This window comes from Anolis sagrei, chromosome 6 (assembly GCF_037176765.1).
Source record: "Anolis sagrei isolate rAnoSag1 chromosome 6, rAnoSag1.mat, whole genome shotgun sequence".
In the NCBI taxonomy this organism is placed as follows: domain Eukaryota; kingdom Metazoa; phylum Chordata; class Lepidosauria; order Squamata; family Dactyloidae; genus Anolis; species Anolis sagrei.
The window spans coordinates 32,943,393-32,964,215 of record NC_090026.1 but is presented as its reverse complement, the minus strand read 5'-3'; the positions used below and the strand labels follow the sequence as shown (position 1 = coordinate 32,964,215).

Genomic DNA, 20,823 nt, shown 5'->3' with positions numbered 1-20,823 from the left:
GCTTCTGTTGTTATTCACCCGACTAGAAATATCCCATTTCTGAAACTGGAAACACAAGTCTTTTTTCCTTTCGTTTTCTTGCTTTGGAAAAATCATTCTGAGTCGGAATCTTTAACGACATCTTTTTCGTCTCTCCTTCCATTCGTTTATTTTATTTCTGCTACATATTGTGAAGTTTAGAATGCTTGGTCTTGGCTGGACATTCTCTATGGAATCGCTGTGGACTCAGGGACAAATTATGTACATTTTAGAGCATAAGTACAAAAATTAAAAATAAATAAAACGATTGATAAACACACACAGCTATCCTCCATGCATTGAAATCCACAGGGATCACTCCCTCCCCATAGCATCAGAATGAGATACTAGGGCCCCTTAAACACAGCTGAATAAAATCCCACATTACCTTCTTTGAACTGGAATATAGGGCAACGTGGACTCAGATATCCCAGTTCAAAGCAGATATTGTGGGATTTTCTGCCTTGATATTCTCGGTTATATGGTTGTGTGGAAGGACCCTTCGACAATAATAGTATCTTGTCTAAGGCTTTCATGACTGGAATCACTGGGTTGTTGTAGGTTGTTTCGGGCTGTATGGCCGTGTTCTAGAGGCATTCTGTCCTGACGTTTCGCCTGCATCTATGGCAAGCATCCTCACAACCTCTGGAGAGAATGCCTCTAGAACATGGCCATACAGCCCGAAAAAACCTCTGAGGATGCTTGCCATAGATGCAGGTGAAACGTCAGGAGAGAATGCCTCCAGAACATGGCCATACAGCCCGAAAAAACCTACAACAACCCAGTATCTTGTCTTCCTGGTCTGTCTTCCTGAGTCTGAGGAGACTCAGAAGCGGAGTGGGCAGATCAAAAGACAACCTGGCAAAATAGCACTACCTAAAAGAATCCCACATCTTGTGTGATTGTGGAGCAGAACAGACAACTCCGCATCTGTATGCTTGTCCACTATGCCCTGCCTCATGCACAGAGGAAGAATTGTTGGAGGCTACAGACAATACCATTGCTGTTGCCCGTTTTTGGTCAAAAGATATTTAGCCACCTGTACTCCTTCTATTTTTATCGGTTTTATACTAATTTATGCAATGCTTTTGAAAGGAAATAAAATTCATGGTTTGCCCTTCCAGACCTGATCCCAGGTTTTCTGTTTATCCCAGATTATATGGCAGTGCATTCAACTAATCCAATTTTAAAGCAGAAAACTTTGGGATTAGATCCTGAGATGTAGGGCCTGTCTGGAAGGACCCTTAAGGACCTGCTAAACTGCCACATAATCCAGAATACCAAGGCATATAACACATTATCTACTTTGAACTGGATTATATAACTCTACCTTGCCATATAACCCACTTCAAATCAGATAATCTGGATTGTATATGGCACTGTATAAAGTGCCCTTCTACACTGCTCTGCATCCCAAAATCTGATCCCAGATTATCTCCTTATCCCAGATTGTCTGGCAATATAATCCTATAATCCGGTTCAAAGTAAATAATCTGGGATCCGATCCTGGAATATAAGGGAGTGTAGAAGGGGCCTTAGATGACTTCCAGAGACCTTTCTAAACCCTTTTGCTAAACTAGAATTTTCAGGAGTATTTTCTTTTGATTAAAGGTACTTTTCCCAATTTCCTTGAAGACGAAACACATAAAACTCGGTGGAATTTAATGTGAAGAACGACTATAGACAATATTGTTACATTGCTTTCAGATCTGTCCTGCTCCCAGTTTCCTCCCAAATCATATTGAAAATTGAAAGTTTAAACAAAGGCCTCTCTGGATTGATGTAGGTTTTTCGGGCTATATGGCCATGTTCTAGAAGGCCTGAAAAACCTACAACAACCCAGTGATTCCAGCCATGAAAGTCTTTGACAATACAAAGGCCTCTCTCATTATGGCGCCACAAGGAATTATTGATAGGCACAATCATGATAGTAATATAATTCTGGTCAACACACATTTTGGTGCCTCAAATGTTAGCCCTGTTTCTGGGTATATTTGACTTGCTGCTTCCAAAAATGACACATTTCTCCCCATATGTGGTATTTTTGCAATACAGAATATATGTCATATACCAGTTGCCATCTGGTATATGCACCATAGAAAATCATGATAACCATATCTAAGAAATCAGATCTAATGCTGTCTGTCAAATGCAATTTTCTGAAGCAGCACCCCAAATTACTCCAGGAACAGGCCTAAAAGCCAAGATATCTACACAGCCCTATATCTCAGAATATCAAGGCAGAAAATCCCAGATTATCTGGGTGTGGACTCAAATAACCTAGTTCAAAGCAGATATTATGGGATTTTCTGCCTTGATATTCTTGGACATAGGACTGTGTGGAAGGGCTCCAAGACTTTTTGTTGGGTTGGGCTGTGTAATATTTGACCAGGTCTTGTGGCAGTTGTTCCCTGCCCAGTATCACAGAATATATATTTACCTCCTCCCTCCCCAACAATCCACCTACAAAACACAAAATGAAGGGAAGAACAGTCTTTAAGAATTTACATTCTCAGTTACATCAATTGCAGAGGAAAGTGCGTCCAAAATTATATACACAAAAGCACAACATTGAAGTACAATAATGGGCAGCATCCACTGTGATGTATGAAAGGGGCCTGTCCACCTTTATTCCACAGTCAAAGCCTCTAATTTGAAATGGATTTATCATTCCAGGCCTACATTAACATTCCATACATTGCATACAGACAAAGCAAGTAAGACTTCCACCCTCAAAGTTCAGCTCAGTGTTGTTTTATTGTCATAGTGAATGGGGAGGAAAGTGAGGGCCCTTCCACACAGACCTATCAATGCCTAGAATATCAAGGCATAAAATCCCACATTATCTGAGTGTGGACTCAGATAACCCAGTTCAAAGGAGATATTGTGGAATTGTCTGCCTTGATATTCAGGGATATAGGGCTGTGTGGAAAGGCCTCTAGAAATCTCAATCCTGTGCATGTTTGCTTAGAATTAAGACCCACTAAAATGAGTGGTATTTATTTACACTGAGTTCAGACTCAACCCTTTCCTTCTAAAACTAGAAAAACCTCTCCCATCTTTCAGGTTCTTTGAAGGCACTTATCATGAGTTTTTTGGTAGGATGAAGATTTATTTGAATGCCATCGATTGCCATAAGAGGGATTTTAAAAATACCTTCAGTCCTCATATATATATGCATGCAATTGTAAACCGTACCTTATAGATCAGATATGGGCAAACTTGGGCCTTCCTCCAGGTGTTTTGGACTTCAACTCCCACCATTCCTAACAGCCTCAGGCCCTTAAGCGGCAAAGGGGGGAAAGGAAGGGCCTGAGGCTGTTAGGAATGATGGGAGTTGAAGTCCAAAACACCTGGAAGGCCCAAGTTTGCCCATGCCCGTTATAGATAATTCAGATTTTATGATACAGATTATTATCTCTCCTATGTACAAGTCCCCTAATAGATAGGTTATGCTTTGTGGCTGAATAATAATAGTAACTGGGTTAGGTTCTTGTGGGTTTTTTCGGGCTATAGAGCCATGTTCTAGAGGCATTTCTCCTGACGTTTCGCCTGCATCGTCAGGAGAAATGCCTCTAGAACATGGCTCTATAGCCCGAAAAAACCCACAAGAACCTAGTGATTCCAGCCATGAAAGCCTTCGACAGTAACTGGGTTGCTGTGAGTTTTCCGGGCTGTATGGCCATGTTCCAGAAGCATTTTTTTATTTTACTATGTTATTTTATATATTTTGTTATGATGTATTTTTGCTGTTTTGTGTCTAATTATGTTGTATTATTTTTGGGCTTGGCTTCATGTTAGCTGCCTCGAGTCCCCTTTGGGGAGATGGTGGTGGGTTATAAATAAAAATTATTATTATTATTATTATTATTATTATTATTACTAGTTGCCCCTTGCCATGCGTTGCTGTGGCCCAGCCCGTGTAGATGTGTTTCTGTGTGTATAGATTTGTGTATATGTGTGTGTGTGTTTGAGTATATATGTGGTTTTGCACGTGCGTTGTAATTTATTTTTTATTTTTTGGCTTTTAAAGTCTCTTCTACTGTGTTTTTCAGTATTTTAAGAGTGATGGTCACTTTTTGGCCTGATAGGGGTGTAGTGTCCTAATTTGGTGTCAATTCCTCCAGTGGTTTTTGAGCTATGTTAATTCCACAAACGAAATTATATTTTTATTTATATAGGTTATTATTATTATTATTATTATTATTATCTTCTCCTGACATTTCATCCACATCTATGTCAGGCATCCTCAGAGGTTGTGAGGTCTGTTGGAAAATATATTGGAGCATGCAAGGAATCAGTGAGTGTGTGGCCTAACAGTTTCAAGGTCTGGCTTCTTATTGCCTGGGGGATTCTTTTGTTGAAACGTCAGGAAAGAATGCTTCTGGAACATGGCCATACAGCCCGGAAAACTCACAGCAACCCAGTGATCCAGGCTATGAAAGCCTTCGGCCCTTTCCACACAGCTAAATAAAATCTCACATTTTCTGCTTTGAACTGGAATATATGGCAGTGTGGACTCAGATAACCCAGTTCAAAGCAGATATTATGGGATTTGGGTTATATGGCTGTGTGGAAGGGCCCTTCGACAATAACAGTATCTTCTCTTCCTGGATAAACAAATAAAAAAGAGCAATCCATTTCTCACAGAGATTACAAAAGGTAGTAGGATTCTTCCCATCCGACTAAGAGACAAAGGGAACCGAAAGCAAACCAGGCCTTGGTAGTTATTGACAATTTATTCGAAACTCGGTTGGATTGCTTGTGACTGTTTGTATTTCCTGGATTTTCTTTCCTCAAAGCAATTCAGAGTTCCTGAACTTGGTACAAAGAAAGAGAAGACTATAATGCGCAGAGCCCTGGGATACTAAGGCAGCGAGAGACGAAGGAAACAAAAACAGGCGGACAGAACAACAAAAGACACAGACAGATAGACAGACAAATAAAAACCCAAACAGGGAAAAATATATCTCAATTGCACGCGGTTTCCTTCTTCCCCAACCCCCCCCCCCCTCCCCAAGATGGACAAAGAGTGCCTGGTTTTTCAAATCGAAGGAAGGAGCACCCAATAACAACATAAAATAGCAATAATTATTTTTAAAAAATAATGATAAGCAGGGGAATTTGAATTGTACATATAGAATTGAACAGGGTGGAGATGGGGAGGTCGCCCCCCTCCCCAAAGGCCACTCTTTTGTCTTAGTTCGGATCTCCCAAACCGACTTCGCCTCCTCTTGCCCGCATTGGGCCACGGCGCCTTTCTCCAGCTCTTCCTTCCTCTCTTTGTCTCTCTTTCCCGGCCTCTCTTCTTCAGGGAGTCTCGCTGGTGCTGTTGGCGCTGGTGCTGTTGGCGTTGGCGCTGGCGCTCTTCACCTTGGCCACCACTTTCTTCTCCTTCACCCGCCGGTTCTGGAACCAGATGGTGATCTGTCTCTCGCTGAGGTTGGTGGCGGCCGAGATCTTCCTCCGCTTGTCCTTGGTGATGAACTTGCTGCTGGAGTATTCCTTCTCCAGCTCCTTCAGCTGCCCTTTGCTGTACGGGATGCGTTTCTTGCGCCCTCGGCGGAAGGTGCAGGCCTCGGCCGGGTGCTGCCCGACAGCCTCTGCCCGAAAGAGAGAAAGAGAGAGAGGATGAAGCCGGGAGACCAGCCGCCATCGCCCACCTTCACGTCCCCCATTGTCTCCCTCGGGTGCAAAAGGGACAAGGGAAATCAGGGGATTCTCCATCCACTCCTTGGCTTTCAAAGGAGCCCAAACTAACCCCCGACCCAGGCCACCACCATCATGAATTCTCCTTTTTCTCAGCCTTCTCCTCTGCAAACTCTCCAGATGGCTCTGCCTCTTCGATTTGGCTCGCTCTGTGTATTTTTAAACCTCCCCTTCCCTCAGTCGTTACCCTTCTCTGGGCCCCTCCGTTTAACACTCTCTCTCACACACACGCAGAGCCCCCAACGCCCTTCCACACAGCCCTATATTACAGAATATCAAGGCAGAAAAACCCACAATATTTGCTTTGAACTGGGATATCTGACTTCACACTTTGGGCCCTTCCACACAGCCCTATACCCCAGAATATCAAGGCAGAACATCCCACAATATCTCCTTTGAACTGGGATATTTGAGTCCACAGTCAGGACCCTGCCACACAGCCCTATACCCCAGAATATCAAGGCAGAAAACCCCACAATAACTGCTTTGAACTGGGATATTTGAGTCCACACACAGGACTGTTCCACACAGCCCTATATCCCAGAATATTAAGGCAGAAAATCCCACAATATCTGCTTTGAATTAGGATATCTGAGTCCACACTCAGGGCCCTTCCACACAGGCCTATACCCCAGAATATTAGGGCAGAAAATCCCACAATATCTGATTTGAACTGGGTTATCTGAGTACACACTCCGATCATGTGGTATTTCCTGCCTTGATATTCTAGGATATAGGGCTGCGTGGAAGGGCCTCCAGTTTTCCTTCCCTCGCTGTTGCATTATTCTCTACCTCTTTATATTCAAGACTCTTACAGACCGGGTTGTTATGAATTTTCCGGGCTGTATGGCAATGTTCCAGAAGCTTTCTCTCCTGACGTTTCACCCACACCTAATGGCAGGCATCCCCAGAGGTTGTGGGGTCTGTTGGAAACTAGGAAAATGGGATTTATATATCTGTGGAAAGTCCAGGGTGGGAGAAGGAAGTCTTGTCTGTTGGAGGTAGGTGTGAATGTTTCAGTTGGCCACTTTGATTAGCATTTAATGTCCCAGCAGGTACAAGGTCTGTCTTCTTACTGCCTAGGGGAATCCTTTGTTGGGAGGTGATTGGCTGGCCCTGATTGCTTCTTTTCTGGAATTCTCCTGTGTTTTTTTTAGTGTTGTAGACCCATTTCCCCATTTCTGGGCCCCTTCCTTGAACTCCCTTTCATCTTCCTACTTTTCCTGCTCTCAGTTTCACTATTTTAATAACGCTGCAATATATATTTGTCCTACCCACTAATTTTTCCCTTCATTTTTATGAATCTACTAGCCGTCCCCTGCCAGGTGTTACTGTGGCCCTGTTTGTGTATATGCATTCCATGTGTGTATATGTGTGTGTATATGTTTGTGTATATGTGTATATATGTGTGTTTGTGTATATATGTGGTTTTGCGCATGTGGTGTAATGCATTTTTGTGGCTCTTCTGCTGTGTTTTTCAGTGTTTTTAGGAGTGATGAATACTCGTCGGCTTGATAGGTGTATTGTGTCCAAATTTGGTGTCAATTCGTCCAGTGTTTTTTGAGTTATGTTAATCCCACAAACAAACATGACATTTTTATTTATATATTTTTTTTATTTATATAGATGCATCATTTCCCCGCATTTCTGGGTCCCTCCGTTAAGTATCCTTTCTCTCACACACACAATGTTTGTTTATTTTTTCCTAGCCCCTAATTTTTCCGCTTTACTTTCAAGACCCCACAGACATGTTTTCAATCCCTCCGCCCCTTCCCTTCCCTACATTTTTCTCTTCTCTCGCCCTCTCCCTCCTCCACTCCTCCCTCCCCACTGTTCTCCTTCTCATCCCCCCTTTTCTGGGCCCAGTCCTTTCTGTACAAATCAGTATTTCCTCCATTTCGGGCCTCTTTTGTCCACGAAACCTCACCGAAGTCGTCTGTGGGCGAAAGTAGGGCTGGACAGGTCAGATTAATCGCGTCGGTTAGACACAGAAGAAGAGAAACTTGAGATTTCTATCTAACTGATCTGGTTGGGAAACAATCCTTTTCACAATTAATCGTGGAAATGGCTTTGGAAGGGGGACGTAATTTCAAAACCTTTCCCCCACCTTGTTCCCCAGTCAGGAAACACAAAGATGTGTCCGTTTATGTTTAAGAAAGATGGGTAGGATACTTTAGTTTCGACTGAATTGTCCATTTTAGGCACTTTTACTATTGGAAATAATGATTTCCATAGCATTCATTTCCAAATAAATGCTATTGTCAGTCCCGGCAGAGCAAAACCGTCCAATCCATTAGATTTCGCCACATGTTGACTTACCCTTCAACAACTGGCTCAATGGGTCTACTGTACTTGAAACTAACGGATGGGATTCCAATGTTTGGAAGAGAAGGAGGGTATAGTATTGAGAAATTGGACCACGTCTCATATATATATATATATATATATATATATATATATATATATATATATAAGCAACCATCTTTTTTTTTTCATCCTTTAGAGGAGAGGGGGCAGGTTATAAATAAATAAATAAATTTATTATTAGTAGTAGTATTAGTATTATTATTATTCGCAAGCCCTTTTTAATGCTTAATATGTATTAATTTTAATTTAATTTTAATGTTGTTGGAATTGTATGTGTTTTAAGGCATTTAATAACTGCCTATATGTAAGCTGCCTTGTGTCCCCTTCAGAGTAGAGAAAGGTGGGGTAAAAATAGGATAAATAGATAAATAAATGTATTAGACACATGTTTTTAAATTTATTTATTTATTATTATTATTATTGTAAATATGTTTTTATAAGTTATTGTTTTCCATATTGGTTTGTATGGTCTTTTATATAATGTTGCAAGCAGCTTTGGGGCCCGTTTAGTAAGAAAAGCAGGATATAAATAAAGTATTATTATTATTATTATTATTATTAAAGCCACCGCCCTCCACATTTATACAAATGGTATTACAAAGTATCCTTTCTCAAAGAGAAACCATACTAAAAATGAGAAAAAAAGAGTATGTAGGAATAAAGAAATCGACCTAGTATCTCGGCAATTTCTAGGACCTGATTTCATATTTCTAAATGTAACATGATTACTTGGTGTTGGAAAATACTGATGAGAAAATGCTACATCCTAGGACTAGATTAAAGTCTTGCAGTGTAAATATTAATAAATAGTATGCACACACAAATATTTCTTCCAGTTTGTCAATATTGGAAAATAAAATGGCATGAAATGATATGCAAATGAAGGAAAAACAAAACATGACTATGATTTTCTTGCTTTTCATTCCCAATTATGTGTTACTGCATAACACATAAGGGCCCCTTCCAGACATCTGCTTTATATGAGTCCACACTACCAGATAATCTGGGATAAACAGAAAACCTGGGATCAGATCCTGAAATATAGGGCCTGTCTGAAAGGGCCCAGAGATGTTGTTTACATGTGAGTTTTCTGTATGTGTGTGCATGTGTGTTCATGTGCAAAATATTTTAACCCTGGTGATTTCTATTGTTTTTGAGATGTGGATAGATGAAGTAGTCTTTCAGCTCCTTCCCTTCCCACAACCCTTACTGCTATATTTTTTTACATAGATAACAAATTAATATTGATTTGAAAACCCATTTAGTCCAGGAATCGAGTTGCAGTTTTGATACTGCTAGAATGAGGCAGAAGACTGCATGGTCATTATTTTCAATCCTCAAATGAAAGCAACAGAAAGCATAGTATATTTCAGGAAATAAAGTCTAAATTCAGGTGCTAGTTTCAATTAGAGGAAATCTGTTTTGAATGGCAAATAAATATGTATAAATCTCCCTGATTCAATGCATCCCTTCTAGTTTTTGTTATCATTATACTTGAAATTTTCTCCCAAATCCAGGCTTACAATTTTTAAAAAACCCAACACAGTTTAAAAATACAAAAGAGGAACACTAAAATAGAATTAGAGTTGAGAAATTTGATATGATTTTAAAAAAATAAAACAAAAGAACTACTAATCTGTTCTGGCCAAATGTTGTTTTTTTTAATGGAAAGTGATGCAAAGGCTGCTCCAGGAAGTAGCAAACTAGACCCAGTCTTAGGGTGCATCTACATTGTAGATTTATGTAGTTTGACACCTCTTTAATTGCCTTTGCTCAGTACTATGGAATTATGGGAGTTGTCATTTTAGATGGTCTGCAAAAGAGTGCTGGTGCTACACCAAATCTGCACTAATTCTATAGTGTAGATGCACTTTATTTGAATAGGCCCAGTCAAATCAGTGGAGATTAAGGTAACTATGGGCAACATAACTGCCATTCATTTTAATGGGTCTACTCTTAGGGCCCTTCCATACAGCCCAGAATATCAAGGCAGAAAATCCCGCATTATATGCTTTAAACTGGACTATATGGCAGTGTGGACTCTGATAACCCAGTTCAAAGCAGATATTGTGGGATTTACTGCCTTGATATTCTGGAGTATATAATTATGGGGAAGGACCCATGGGGTCCTTCCAGACAGACCCTATATCCCAGGATCTGATCCCAGGTTTTCTGTTTATCCCAGATTATCTGGCAGTGCAGACTCATATAATCCAGTTTAAAGCGAAAAATGCGGGAGGGCCCTGAATCCACACTGTCATATAACCCAATTCAAAGCAGATATTGTGTGATATCCTGCCTTGATATTCTAGGTTATATGGCTGTCTGGAAGGGCCCTAGAAATGAGGAAATCTGAATTCAGGTCATAGATTTAAAAATGTTTAGCTGCTGCTTAAAGATCTTAGAAATGTCTTTATTGAAGTTACTAATAAACATCCTTGCTGTATTTTTGAGAAGCTTTCAGCTTTTGCTTTCTGTCTATTTGGAGAAATGCTTTCCTGCTGGGATGCCCATAAATAACACTGGATGCTACTCATGGATCTTACAGCATTAAATATTGCTTAAATATTCATGCTGAATATTTATACTCTTTGGCAACCATACCCACACAACCATACTGTGCTGTGGGGATAGGAATGCATACACATTAGGGCTGTGCAAATTATTATTGTTATCTGGAGGATTCAATCTGAAGAGCGATGAATTCATTTAATTGCCCACTGTAATTGTGCAGCCTGTGGTGCCTAACAGTGTCACTGCATTATGGCAAGTCACTTGCATAGTCAAGGCAGGACTATGGGGTAAATGTCCAGACCACAATACACCATCTACACCAGGCATGGGAAAACTTTGGCTCTCCATGTGTTTTGGACTTCGACTCCCACAATTGCTAATACCCTCAGACCCCTTTCTTTCCCCCCTGAGGGTTTTAGGAATTGTGGGAGTTGAAGTCCAAAACACATGAGGGCCCAAGTTTGCCTATGCCTGGTCTACACTGTAGAATTAATTCAGTTCAACACCACTTTAAAAGCCATGACTCAGTGCGAGTGTCGTTTTAGAAAGTCTTGAGCCTTATCCATCAGAGTGCTGTTGCCTTACCAAACTACAAATCCCAGGACTCCAAAGCATTGAATTAAACTATATTAATTCTACAGCCATCCTTACCTAACTGTACCACTAAAGCAAACCCATTGAAAAGATCTGAACAAGACCTGCTTAAATTTGAGCTGGCCCCATACATTTCAACTGGGTTTGTGAAAAAGGAAGTTTCCTGCTATCCATTTACTTTTGACGTTGTACTGGAAGCTAAAATATGAAATCAGAAAAATTGATAATTTCGGTATATGGACCTTTGTCACAATCAGTTCTGGAAAAATAAAACCTTGTCCTGATATTCAGAAGCTAAAACTCCATAATGCACACTGTTGGACCTAGAAATTTGCAGCATTGATTTTGGATCCATAGCTTTGCAGTGTACACATTAGTAGTAAGATTGAATTTTAGGTAATGTTGATACCACAACTGTGCACACAGAAATGTATACATTTATTGGCCTTCTGTATCCACAGATTCAATCATCTGTGGCTTGAAAATATTTTTTTAAAACACATTCCAAAAAACAAAGTCAGTATGTATAGAGCTAACGGCGCTCCATGCAGTCATGCCGGCCACATGACCTTGGAGGTGTCTACGGACAACGCCGGCTCTTCAGCTTAGAAATGGAGATGAGCAGCACACCCCAGAGTCGGACTCAACTGGACTTAATGTCAGGGGAAAACCTTTACCTTTACTCTAATGGAACTTGGGTGTCCATGGATTCTGGTATCCACAGAAGAACTAGAACAAAACCCGAGGAGTTACCAAGGACCCACTAATATGCATGTACATGCTTTTTTATTCTTATTTTTCTGACTCAGTCTTCTTCTCTTACAGCATATTCATCTTTATAATTACCGTGTCATCTCAACATCTTTGTAGCCATAAAGCTTGTTAGCCAAAAAAAGCTTTATAAATAAATAAACAAACAAACTTGGTGCTCTATTTTAACTGGCTATGTTGTCAATAATAAATCATCGCTGAGCGATCACAATGTTGGACTGAACTGGATCAACATGACTTTTCAATTTCAATACTGCCTGGTATATAGAGACCTCGTAATTGTCACTACTGACACAAAGCTAATGCTATATAGCTGGCATGGGCAAACTTTGGCCCTCCAGATGTTTTGGATCGGTAGGCTGTTAGGAATTGTGGGAGTTGAAGTCCAAAACAGCTGGAGGGCCAAAGTTTGCCCATGCCTGTTATATAGTGCTTAGAAATGTATGTGAATTGACATGGAAAGAAAGATTTCTTAAAGTTCCATGTTGTGCAAAACGTCATGGACCACAAAGAAAGAAAGCAGAGAGATAAATTATTATATTTTGTGTTGTCAAAGGCTTTCATAGCCGGAATCACTGGGTCATTTGGGTGAAACATCAGGAGAGAATGCTTCTGGAACATGCCCTTACAGTCTGGAAAACTCACAGCAACCCAGTGGTTATATTTTATTTGCTAAAAGTATACCTTACAATTGTTTTATCTAAACATTCTCAGGTGGAAAGGTACAGAATGAGGAGAACAAATGCTCTTTTCCTCCTTATTTGGTTATTGCTGCATCTTTATAGGCAGGATGAGGACTTCCTGACAATATAATATAATCATAATAAATTAAATAACAAACAATTTCCTGCCCTTTTATGACACTAGGACGGTCTCTGAGTGTTGGGTAATTCCAGAGTCCAGGATCGGAGTCCCTGCTTGGCCATGGAAAACCACTGGTTGACTTTGGGCAAACCACACTCTCTCAGCCTCAGAGGAAGTAAAGTTAAATGCAAACCCCTTCTGAGCAAATGTTTCTTTTAGGTTCACAAGTCAAAAATGACAAAAAGGCATACAAGAAACACTTTTCTGGGCTGCTATGAGTTCTGTGGAAGAGAAAGAACTCTTGTCTATTTGAGGCAAATGGTCACCTAGATTACCATTGAATAGCCTTGCAGCTTCAAAGCTGATGCTGATGCCTCCTGCTGCCTAATGATACGACCAGTCCTGTGCAATCATAACAAAGTTAAGAGTTTAACTGCTAAGACATCTCTTACCTGATCCTCCAATGACTGCAACCAAGATTCTTCTTCAGAATGAGGAGAGAATTAACTATTCATGATGCATATATTGGAAAAGTTACTTTTTTTGGCTCACAACTCCAAGAACATTCCTCCCATCCTAGTCAATTGCTATTTTGTCAAAAGGTTTTCTGGGTATTGTAGTCCATGAAAAGGAATTTTTTGTAGCTCTGGCTTGAAGTGAAGGGTTTGGAGTTGGAGTCACACTCCTCTTAGGAGTTTCCTGCCCTCTTGTGGTGAAATCTTTTGTCACATTCCTCATCCCAGTGGTCTCTGGGGGACCACGCAAAGTATCATGGGACTGCAGGAGTTGAAAAGAGTGCCAAGAGTAACCTAATCCACAAGACTTCCTTGCACCTAGAAGAAATCCATCCCATCCACAATCCATCCCCACTATCTTCCACAAAACCTCTATGTATATTATATTAAAGGCAACAAGCCTATATCCACTTAGGCTTTCCAAAAAATCCATTGTTTGCAGATGTGATTCCCCTCTTTTTTCCTTATATGGGTACAGGAGCTCTCTTCACACATTTTTTGCTGTCTTAGTTTGCGGACTTTCAACAGTATTGTGTGGTTCTTCCTAAGATTTAAGCTAGGTGTTTATTTTCTAGGTGCCACCAGTAGAGTAGAGGTTGTGAATCTAGGAGAACACATCCACAGGCAGTCTACACTGTGATAAAAACCAACTAAAGAATCCCAAGAGGCTGCTTTTCTTGTTAGCTCACTTATGTGGAATGACAAAGATTCTTTTGGCACCAAGAAATTGATCCTATTTTTTTTTTTGGTTCACAAACCTCCCCCCCCCCCCCCCCCAAAATTGGTTCACAAAAAACCAGAAAAATGTGCTTGAAGAAAACTCAGCTGCCCTTTCAAACTCCCAGACTCCCGGGAAAGGAAACACTTTCCTTTCCTGTAACCACTCAAGTTAGATTCTTTGCTTCTGAAATAAACCCTGCATCTTCCCTTCTTTTTCCCCATCTACACTGCCAGTTAAAATACAGATTATATGCTTTGATCCGGATTATATGGCAGTGTAGACTCACATAATCCAGTTCAAAGCAGATAATCTGTATGTTATCTGCCAGTGTATATGGGGCCTTTGAAGTGTTCCACTTATCTCAGGATATCTAATTTTATCATTATCCACAAACACATGCTTGACATTCTCTATTTTTGCATTTGAAACCAAATTAATGACCTCCATATTAATATATCTTAAAGAAAATGATCCTTGTTTCCAATGGATTTCTGAATCAGGCAATATTTATTAAAAAACAGAGCCGCTGGGAATGTGCGCAAGAGGGATGGAAGTGTATAGGAAATTAATAAAAATTCTGTTTTAAAATCGGTGACCCTACACCTGTGGAGAAATATCTGTAGTGTGTAGCTGCTTTAAGGAGATTGGAGGGATTTCAGATGCGAAAATAAGTGGTAATATGACAGATACTTGGGTTTAACTTTACCTGGCCCAGGTTTCTATCCAGTGGCAGAGAAACCAGACTAGGGTGCTCTAAACTGGGAAAAGCAGTCTTCATGTGTTCGGAGTCTTTCTTATTGTCCTACAGATGTGTTCATAAATATGCTAAGTCTGTCCCAACGTTGGAGGATTGGGTCCAGCTCCTATTAAACTCTGGCTTTTCTCAGCAATAGATCATAACTACAAGCCAAAGAGACCCAAGGTTTTGTCTGAGCGCCTTTTGGTGTCTTTTACTTGTTGTTTTCTTGTTTTCAATGCGCTAGAGCCCCTTCCACAAATAAAATCCCACATTATCTGCTTGGAACTGGAATATATGGCAGTGTGGACTCAGATAACCCAATTCAAAGCAGATATTGTGGGATTTTCTGCCTTGATATTCTGGGTTATATGTCTGTGTGGAAGGGCCCTTAGTCACAATTATAAAGGAAGTAGGAATGGAGATGAAGAAGGAAAGGAAGGGCCGGCGTTTTCGGTAGAGGAGTTACTGTTTACACTGCCGCCCACTCCAGTTTACTCCTGCTTGTTTAACCTCGCACTGTGCACATCATTTGTAATAATATTAATCCGGGTGAGACAGAGGGCGATTCACATGACATTCAGATCAGTCACAAAAACCCCTCTGTCGTGTGTGATATCGAAAATAGAAAATTCTGAAGCCTGGTTACTTTCCGTCCTCGCTTCAGTGCATCTCAGTATATTATATTATATTATATTATATTATATTATATTATATTATATTATATTATATTATATTATATTTACGACATTTATATGCCGCCCTTCTCATCCCGAAGGGGACTCAGAGCGGCTTACAAGATATACATACATACATACATTATATTATATTGGGTTGTTGTAGGTTTTTCGGGCTATATGGCCATGTTCTAGAATCTAGAGGCATTTTCTCCTGACGTTTCGCCTGCATCTATGGCAAGCATCCTCACTACCTCTGAGGATGCTTGCCATAGATGCAGGCGAAACGTCAGGAGAAAATGCCTCTAGAACATGGCCATATAGCCCGAAAAACCTCCAACAACCCAGTGATTCCGGCCATGAAAGCCTTCGACAATATACATTACTAGTATAGCACAATTTATATATTACTATATTGTACTATACCATTATATTGTAATTACATGTAATATAAAATATATAATTATAATACCATATTATTAGTAGAATATTGTATTACATTATAATATTATAAATATTATATGTATATACAATATATTATATTACATTATAATAGGTATTCCCAGTCATGCTACTTAACTCTAATTCTCAGTTTATACACGAAAATCCTTGTATAATCTGTATAAGAGTGTCTGGTTTCATGTATAATCTGTTTAATCTGTATAAGGATTATATAATCCTTGTATAATCTGTATAAGAGTGTATGGTTTCAAAATAATAATAATAATAATAATAATAATAATAATAATATATGTATAATATCATTGGTTCATCTCCGTATATTGTGTGTGGGTAAACTTCACGGACAATATGTATACAGACACACACAAACACACCCTTTAGGAATAAACTGACATACATAGGCTGGATCTACCCTGCCCTATAATGCAGTTTGAATTGCATTGTGTGGTCAGTGTAGCAGACCCATATAATGCAGTTTGCATTCTATGGCAGTGTAGATCCAGCCAGGGAGAGGACAGAAATCACTCCAGGAAAATCTAAGAGCAAAATGGACCTAAAACTGGCAAGGTAGAGGAGAATTTGCTAAATATTAAACTTGTCGATGTGGAGGAGAACAAGCTTAAGGCAAACCCATGGACTGGTTTTGACCATTCCTCCCTCTGAAATATAGGTATTCCTTAGTGATCTTCCCTCCAACCAGGGCTGATCCTCCTTGGCTTTGAAAAGCAGATGGTATCTTAAAGTATTTTGCTTTTTACTGAGAATTATTTTAACATCTCAGCGTTTCTAAGGGTGCAGTTGAACCTTTGCTGACCAGGAAATATCATTGCAAACTGCCACACTGAAAAGATCAGACAGGATATGGTGCTTTGAGGGAGGTATTTAGGCCACGATCCCCTTCCACAGACACACAAAGACCCCATTCACACTGGCATTCAGTGATGTTTCAAACCTGTTTTGAAGAACGTATTTTCACTGTGTGGATAGGAAATCCACTATTTAAGGCCTGGATGGTGACTGATTACACCCCCCACAGGCCACTAAGGCTTGATCTACACTGTCCTATGTCACCCATCTTATCTGTTTATCCCATATTATCTGCAGTGCAGATTCATATAATCCAGTTCAAAGCAGATAATCTGGGATCAGATCCTAGGATAGATATAGGGCAATGTAGATGCAGCCTAATGCTCTTACCAATGCAATTCAAAGCCCAGCTTCTTTCCATTTTCCATCCCACTGAGGCTAGATCCACACTGTCCTATATCCCAGGATTTGATCCCAGATCACTATGTTACAAAATTTGAAAAAAATGTTCCTGGTTTGAAAGTGTTATTCCTATTTAATTGTATGGTAGTAATTTTGAAAGTACTTGTTACTCTCCAGAAACTTCATTTTTGTTGCAGCCACAAACTATGCTGAATTGGTTGAGACTAAAGGAGATATTCACTGAAAAACTATAGCAAATTGTGCTGCAGGATGTCCCACAAAAATAAAGTTTTTGCAGTTGAATAATAAACTCTTTCCATGTTTTTATGATAGAACTACCGAGGAAATGACATTTATAAGCCAGATACAAAAATCATGTTTACATAGGCCCCTTCTACATTGGCATATAATCCTATTGAAAACAGATAATCTGAATTTTATTTGGCAGTGTAGAGAGGAACATAGTGTTACCTTCTTTGAACTGGATGTCAGATAACCTGGGGTCAGATCCTGGGATATAAGCAGTGTAGATCCAGATTCAGAGGAAAGAAGGAGGTGCCAAAAAGGTGCCTTCTAGGATCCTGGAGTTAGAAGGGACCCCAAAGGCCACTCAGTCCAATCCCAATATAATTATGGGTTATTTGAGTCCACATTCAGATAATGTGAGATTTTCTGCTTTGGTATTCTGGGATATAGGACTGTGTGGAAGGGCCCTAAGAAGTGTCTTCTAGGATCCTAGAGTTGGAAGAGTCCCCCAAAGGCCACCCAGTCTAATCCCATTATCCATTATCATTATGGGTTATCTGAGATTTTCTGCCTTGATATTCTGGGATATAGGGCTGTATGGAAGGGCCCTAAGAGGTGCCGACTAGGATCCTAGAATTGGAAGGGACCCCCAAAGGCCACCCAGTCCAATCCCATTATCTATTATAATTATGGGTTATCTGAGTCCACACTCAGATAATGTGAGATTTTCTGACTTGAAATTCTGGAATATAGGGCTGTGTTGAAGGACCCTAAGAGGTGCCTCCTAGGATCCTAGGGTTGGAAGGGATTCCCGAGAGGCTACCTAATCGAATCCTATTATCCATTATAATTATGAGTTAACCAGTCCACATTCAGATAATGTGAAATTTTATGCCTTGGCATTCTGGGATATAGGGCTGTATAGAAAGGTCCTAAGAGGGGCCAACTCAGTCCAATCCCATTATCCATTATCATTATGGATTATCTGAATCCACACTCAGATCATGTGAGATTTTCTGCCTTGATATTCTGGGATATAGGGCTGTTGTGGGTATTTCTCAAAATTAATACCGAATTTTTATAACTCTGATTAATTTCATTTGAAGTAATAGATGTAATCATGATATCGTTAATTGTTTCACCATGTACTCTTAATTGATCAACTAGAGAGCGTATCTCTGGCAGAAAGACATTTAAGTCCTGTTTGGCTGTAAACAGCTTCTGATAGGTTAGCATTATTTCAGCAGTGGAAACTTTCTGTGGTTTTGTTCCAAGGGTTGTATGGAAGGGCCCTAAGAGGTGATAACTAGGATCCTAGAGTTGGAAGGGACCCTCAAGGGCTACCCTGTCCAACCCCATTCTGCCAAGCAGGTGCACACAATCCATCCAGCCTCTGCTTAACGTTCCCCACCTTCTCTAGGTGGTAAAAGTAAGGGTAAAGGCTTTCCCCTGACATTAAGTCCAGTCCTGTCTGACTCCAGGGATGCCAAAAAGGTGCCTTCTAGGATCCTAGAGTTGGAAGGGACCCCAAAGGCCAGCCAGTCCAATCCCATGATTCATTATAATTATGGATTATCTGAGTCCACAAACAGATGTGATATTTTCTGCCTTGATAATCTAGGATATAGGGCTGTGTAGAAGGGCCCTAAGAGGTGCCAGCTAGGATCCTAGAATTGGAAGGGGCCACCCAATCCAATCCCATTATTCATTATAACTATGGATTATCTGAGTCCACAATCAGATGTGATATTTTCTGCCTCGATATTCTAGGATATAGGGTGTCAGCTAGGATCCTAGAGTTGGAAGGGACCCCCACGGACCACCCAGTCCAATCCCATTATTCATTATAATTATGGATTATCTCAGTCCACAATCAGATGCGGTATTTTCTGCCTCATCTTCATTTCTAAGCCGAAGAGATGGCATTGTCCGTAGACACCTCCAAGGTCATGACTGCATGGAGTGCCATTACCTTCCCGCCGGAGCGGTACCTATTGATCTACTCACATTTGCATGTTTTCAAACTGCTAGGTTGGCAGAAGCTGGAGTGAGTTACCTGCAAAAGCGGTTTTCCAAAAGTGCCCTGCGGCGGGGCTGGGCTCCTTGGCGCAGCACACGGGGCCACTCCACCCTCCGGCGGCCAGGGCCCAGGGTTCGTGGTAAGGGTCCACGGGCAAGAGCGCCTCGTGCCGGGCCTCTCCAGCGGCCCCTCCACCGACCACGGAAACGTCCAGGTAGCTGGCCACGGGCTGGTAGGGCCCGCCATAGCCCGGGTAGAAGGCGAACTCCGCCGGGCGAGTGGGGTAGTCCTCAGCCGCCGCCACGTTGCAGACCTCGAGGTACTTCTCCGGGTAGCCCGGCTGCGGGGGCATCATGGGCCCCGGTTTGAGGGCGCTGCGGGCCACGCGGTAGGAATAGTAGCCCCCTCCTCCTCCACCTCCTCCGCCTCCTCCGCCTCCTCCTCCGCCGGGGAAGCATCCGTAGGAGAACGGCGAGGCTGTGGCGGCGGAAGAGACCGAAGGGGGCAAGCAAGGCTTGGCGGAGGGCTCCCCGGCGTCCAAAGAGGGGTAGCCAGGGCCTGGGAGAGGAGTCCCGTTCCGGTTGCTGCTGCTACTCGTGCTCCCTCCTCCTCCTCCCGCTCCTCCGGGCGCCGGGAAAGGCAAGCCCTCCATGCTCTTCCGCGGCTCCTCTGCGAAGGCGTCCTCGGGGTCCATGCGGCGGGAGAGCTCATGTGGGCCCCAACGGGAGGCGAGAGGGGCCCGGACTCCGGGAGAAGAGAGGCGGCTGGGATGGTTTTAAGCGGCGGGAGGGTCGCCTGGGAGACTTGTCGCCGCCAAGGCCTCGCTGGGCCCGAGGGGAGCGCCCATTGGCTGAGAGCGAGGGGCAGGGGAGGGAGGGGGGAGAGGGAGCGAGCGAGCGAGGGCAGAAAGGCTTTTATGGCAAAGGGGAGAGAAAGGGAAAGGGGGAGAGGCAGCTGTCACGTGACCCCGCCTCTCCTGGAAGAGGCTGCTTAGGATTTCTGAGCTTCCTTATTTGAGGGGAGTGGGGAGGGGGGAAGAGAGAGAGAGAGAGAGAGCAATGGCAAAACTGCTTCTATGGCAAAGGGAAAATGGGGAGGGGGCTACACTTCTCCTGAAAGGGGCCGAGAGTGATTTCTGAGCTTATTGTGAGTGTGTGTGTGGTGTAAGGGAGGGGAAAGAGGGGGAGCGATGGCCATCGCCCTGCACATCTCTCATCGCTTCTTGTGTCAATGATTTCTGAGCTTGGGTTGCTGTGTGTGTGCAAGTAATGCAGATAGATACACAAAGAAACGAAGTATCTATATAAAAATAAAAATGTAATGTTCGTTTGTGGGATTAACATAACTCAGAAACCACTGGACGAATTGATACGAAATTTTGACACAATACAACTAACAGTCCAACGAGTGTTCACCACCCCTAAAAATACAAAAAAAACCCCAGCAGAATGGACTTAAAA

At 41.7% G+C, this 20,823-nt stretch overlaps 1 protein-coding gene across 1 annotated transcript; it reads right to left on the bottom strand.

Annotated features, from left to right (window-relative positions):
- Window positions 1-5,058: 5,058 nt before the first annotated feature.
- On the bottom strand, window positions 5,059-20,133 carry HOXB13 (homeobox B13). The gene is made up of 2 exons (XM_060783137.2): window positions 19,400-20,133; window positions 5,059-5,621 (listed from the first exon to the last, which is right to left on the bottom strand). Exons 1-2 carry the CDS (start codon window positions 20,055-20,057, stop codon window positions 5,329-5,331), a joined length of 951 nt encoding a protein of 316 aa, XP_060639120.2. The 5' UTR covers window positions 20,058-20,133; the 3' UTR covers window positions 5,059-5,328.
- Window positions 20,134-20,823: the final 690 nt, after the last annotated feature.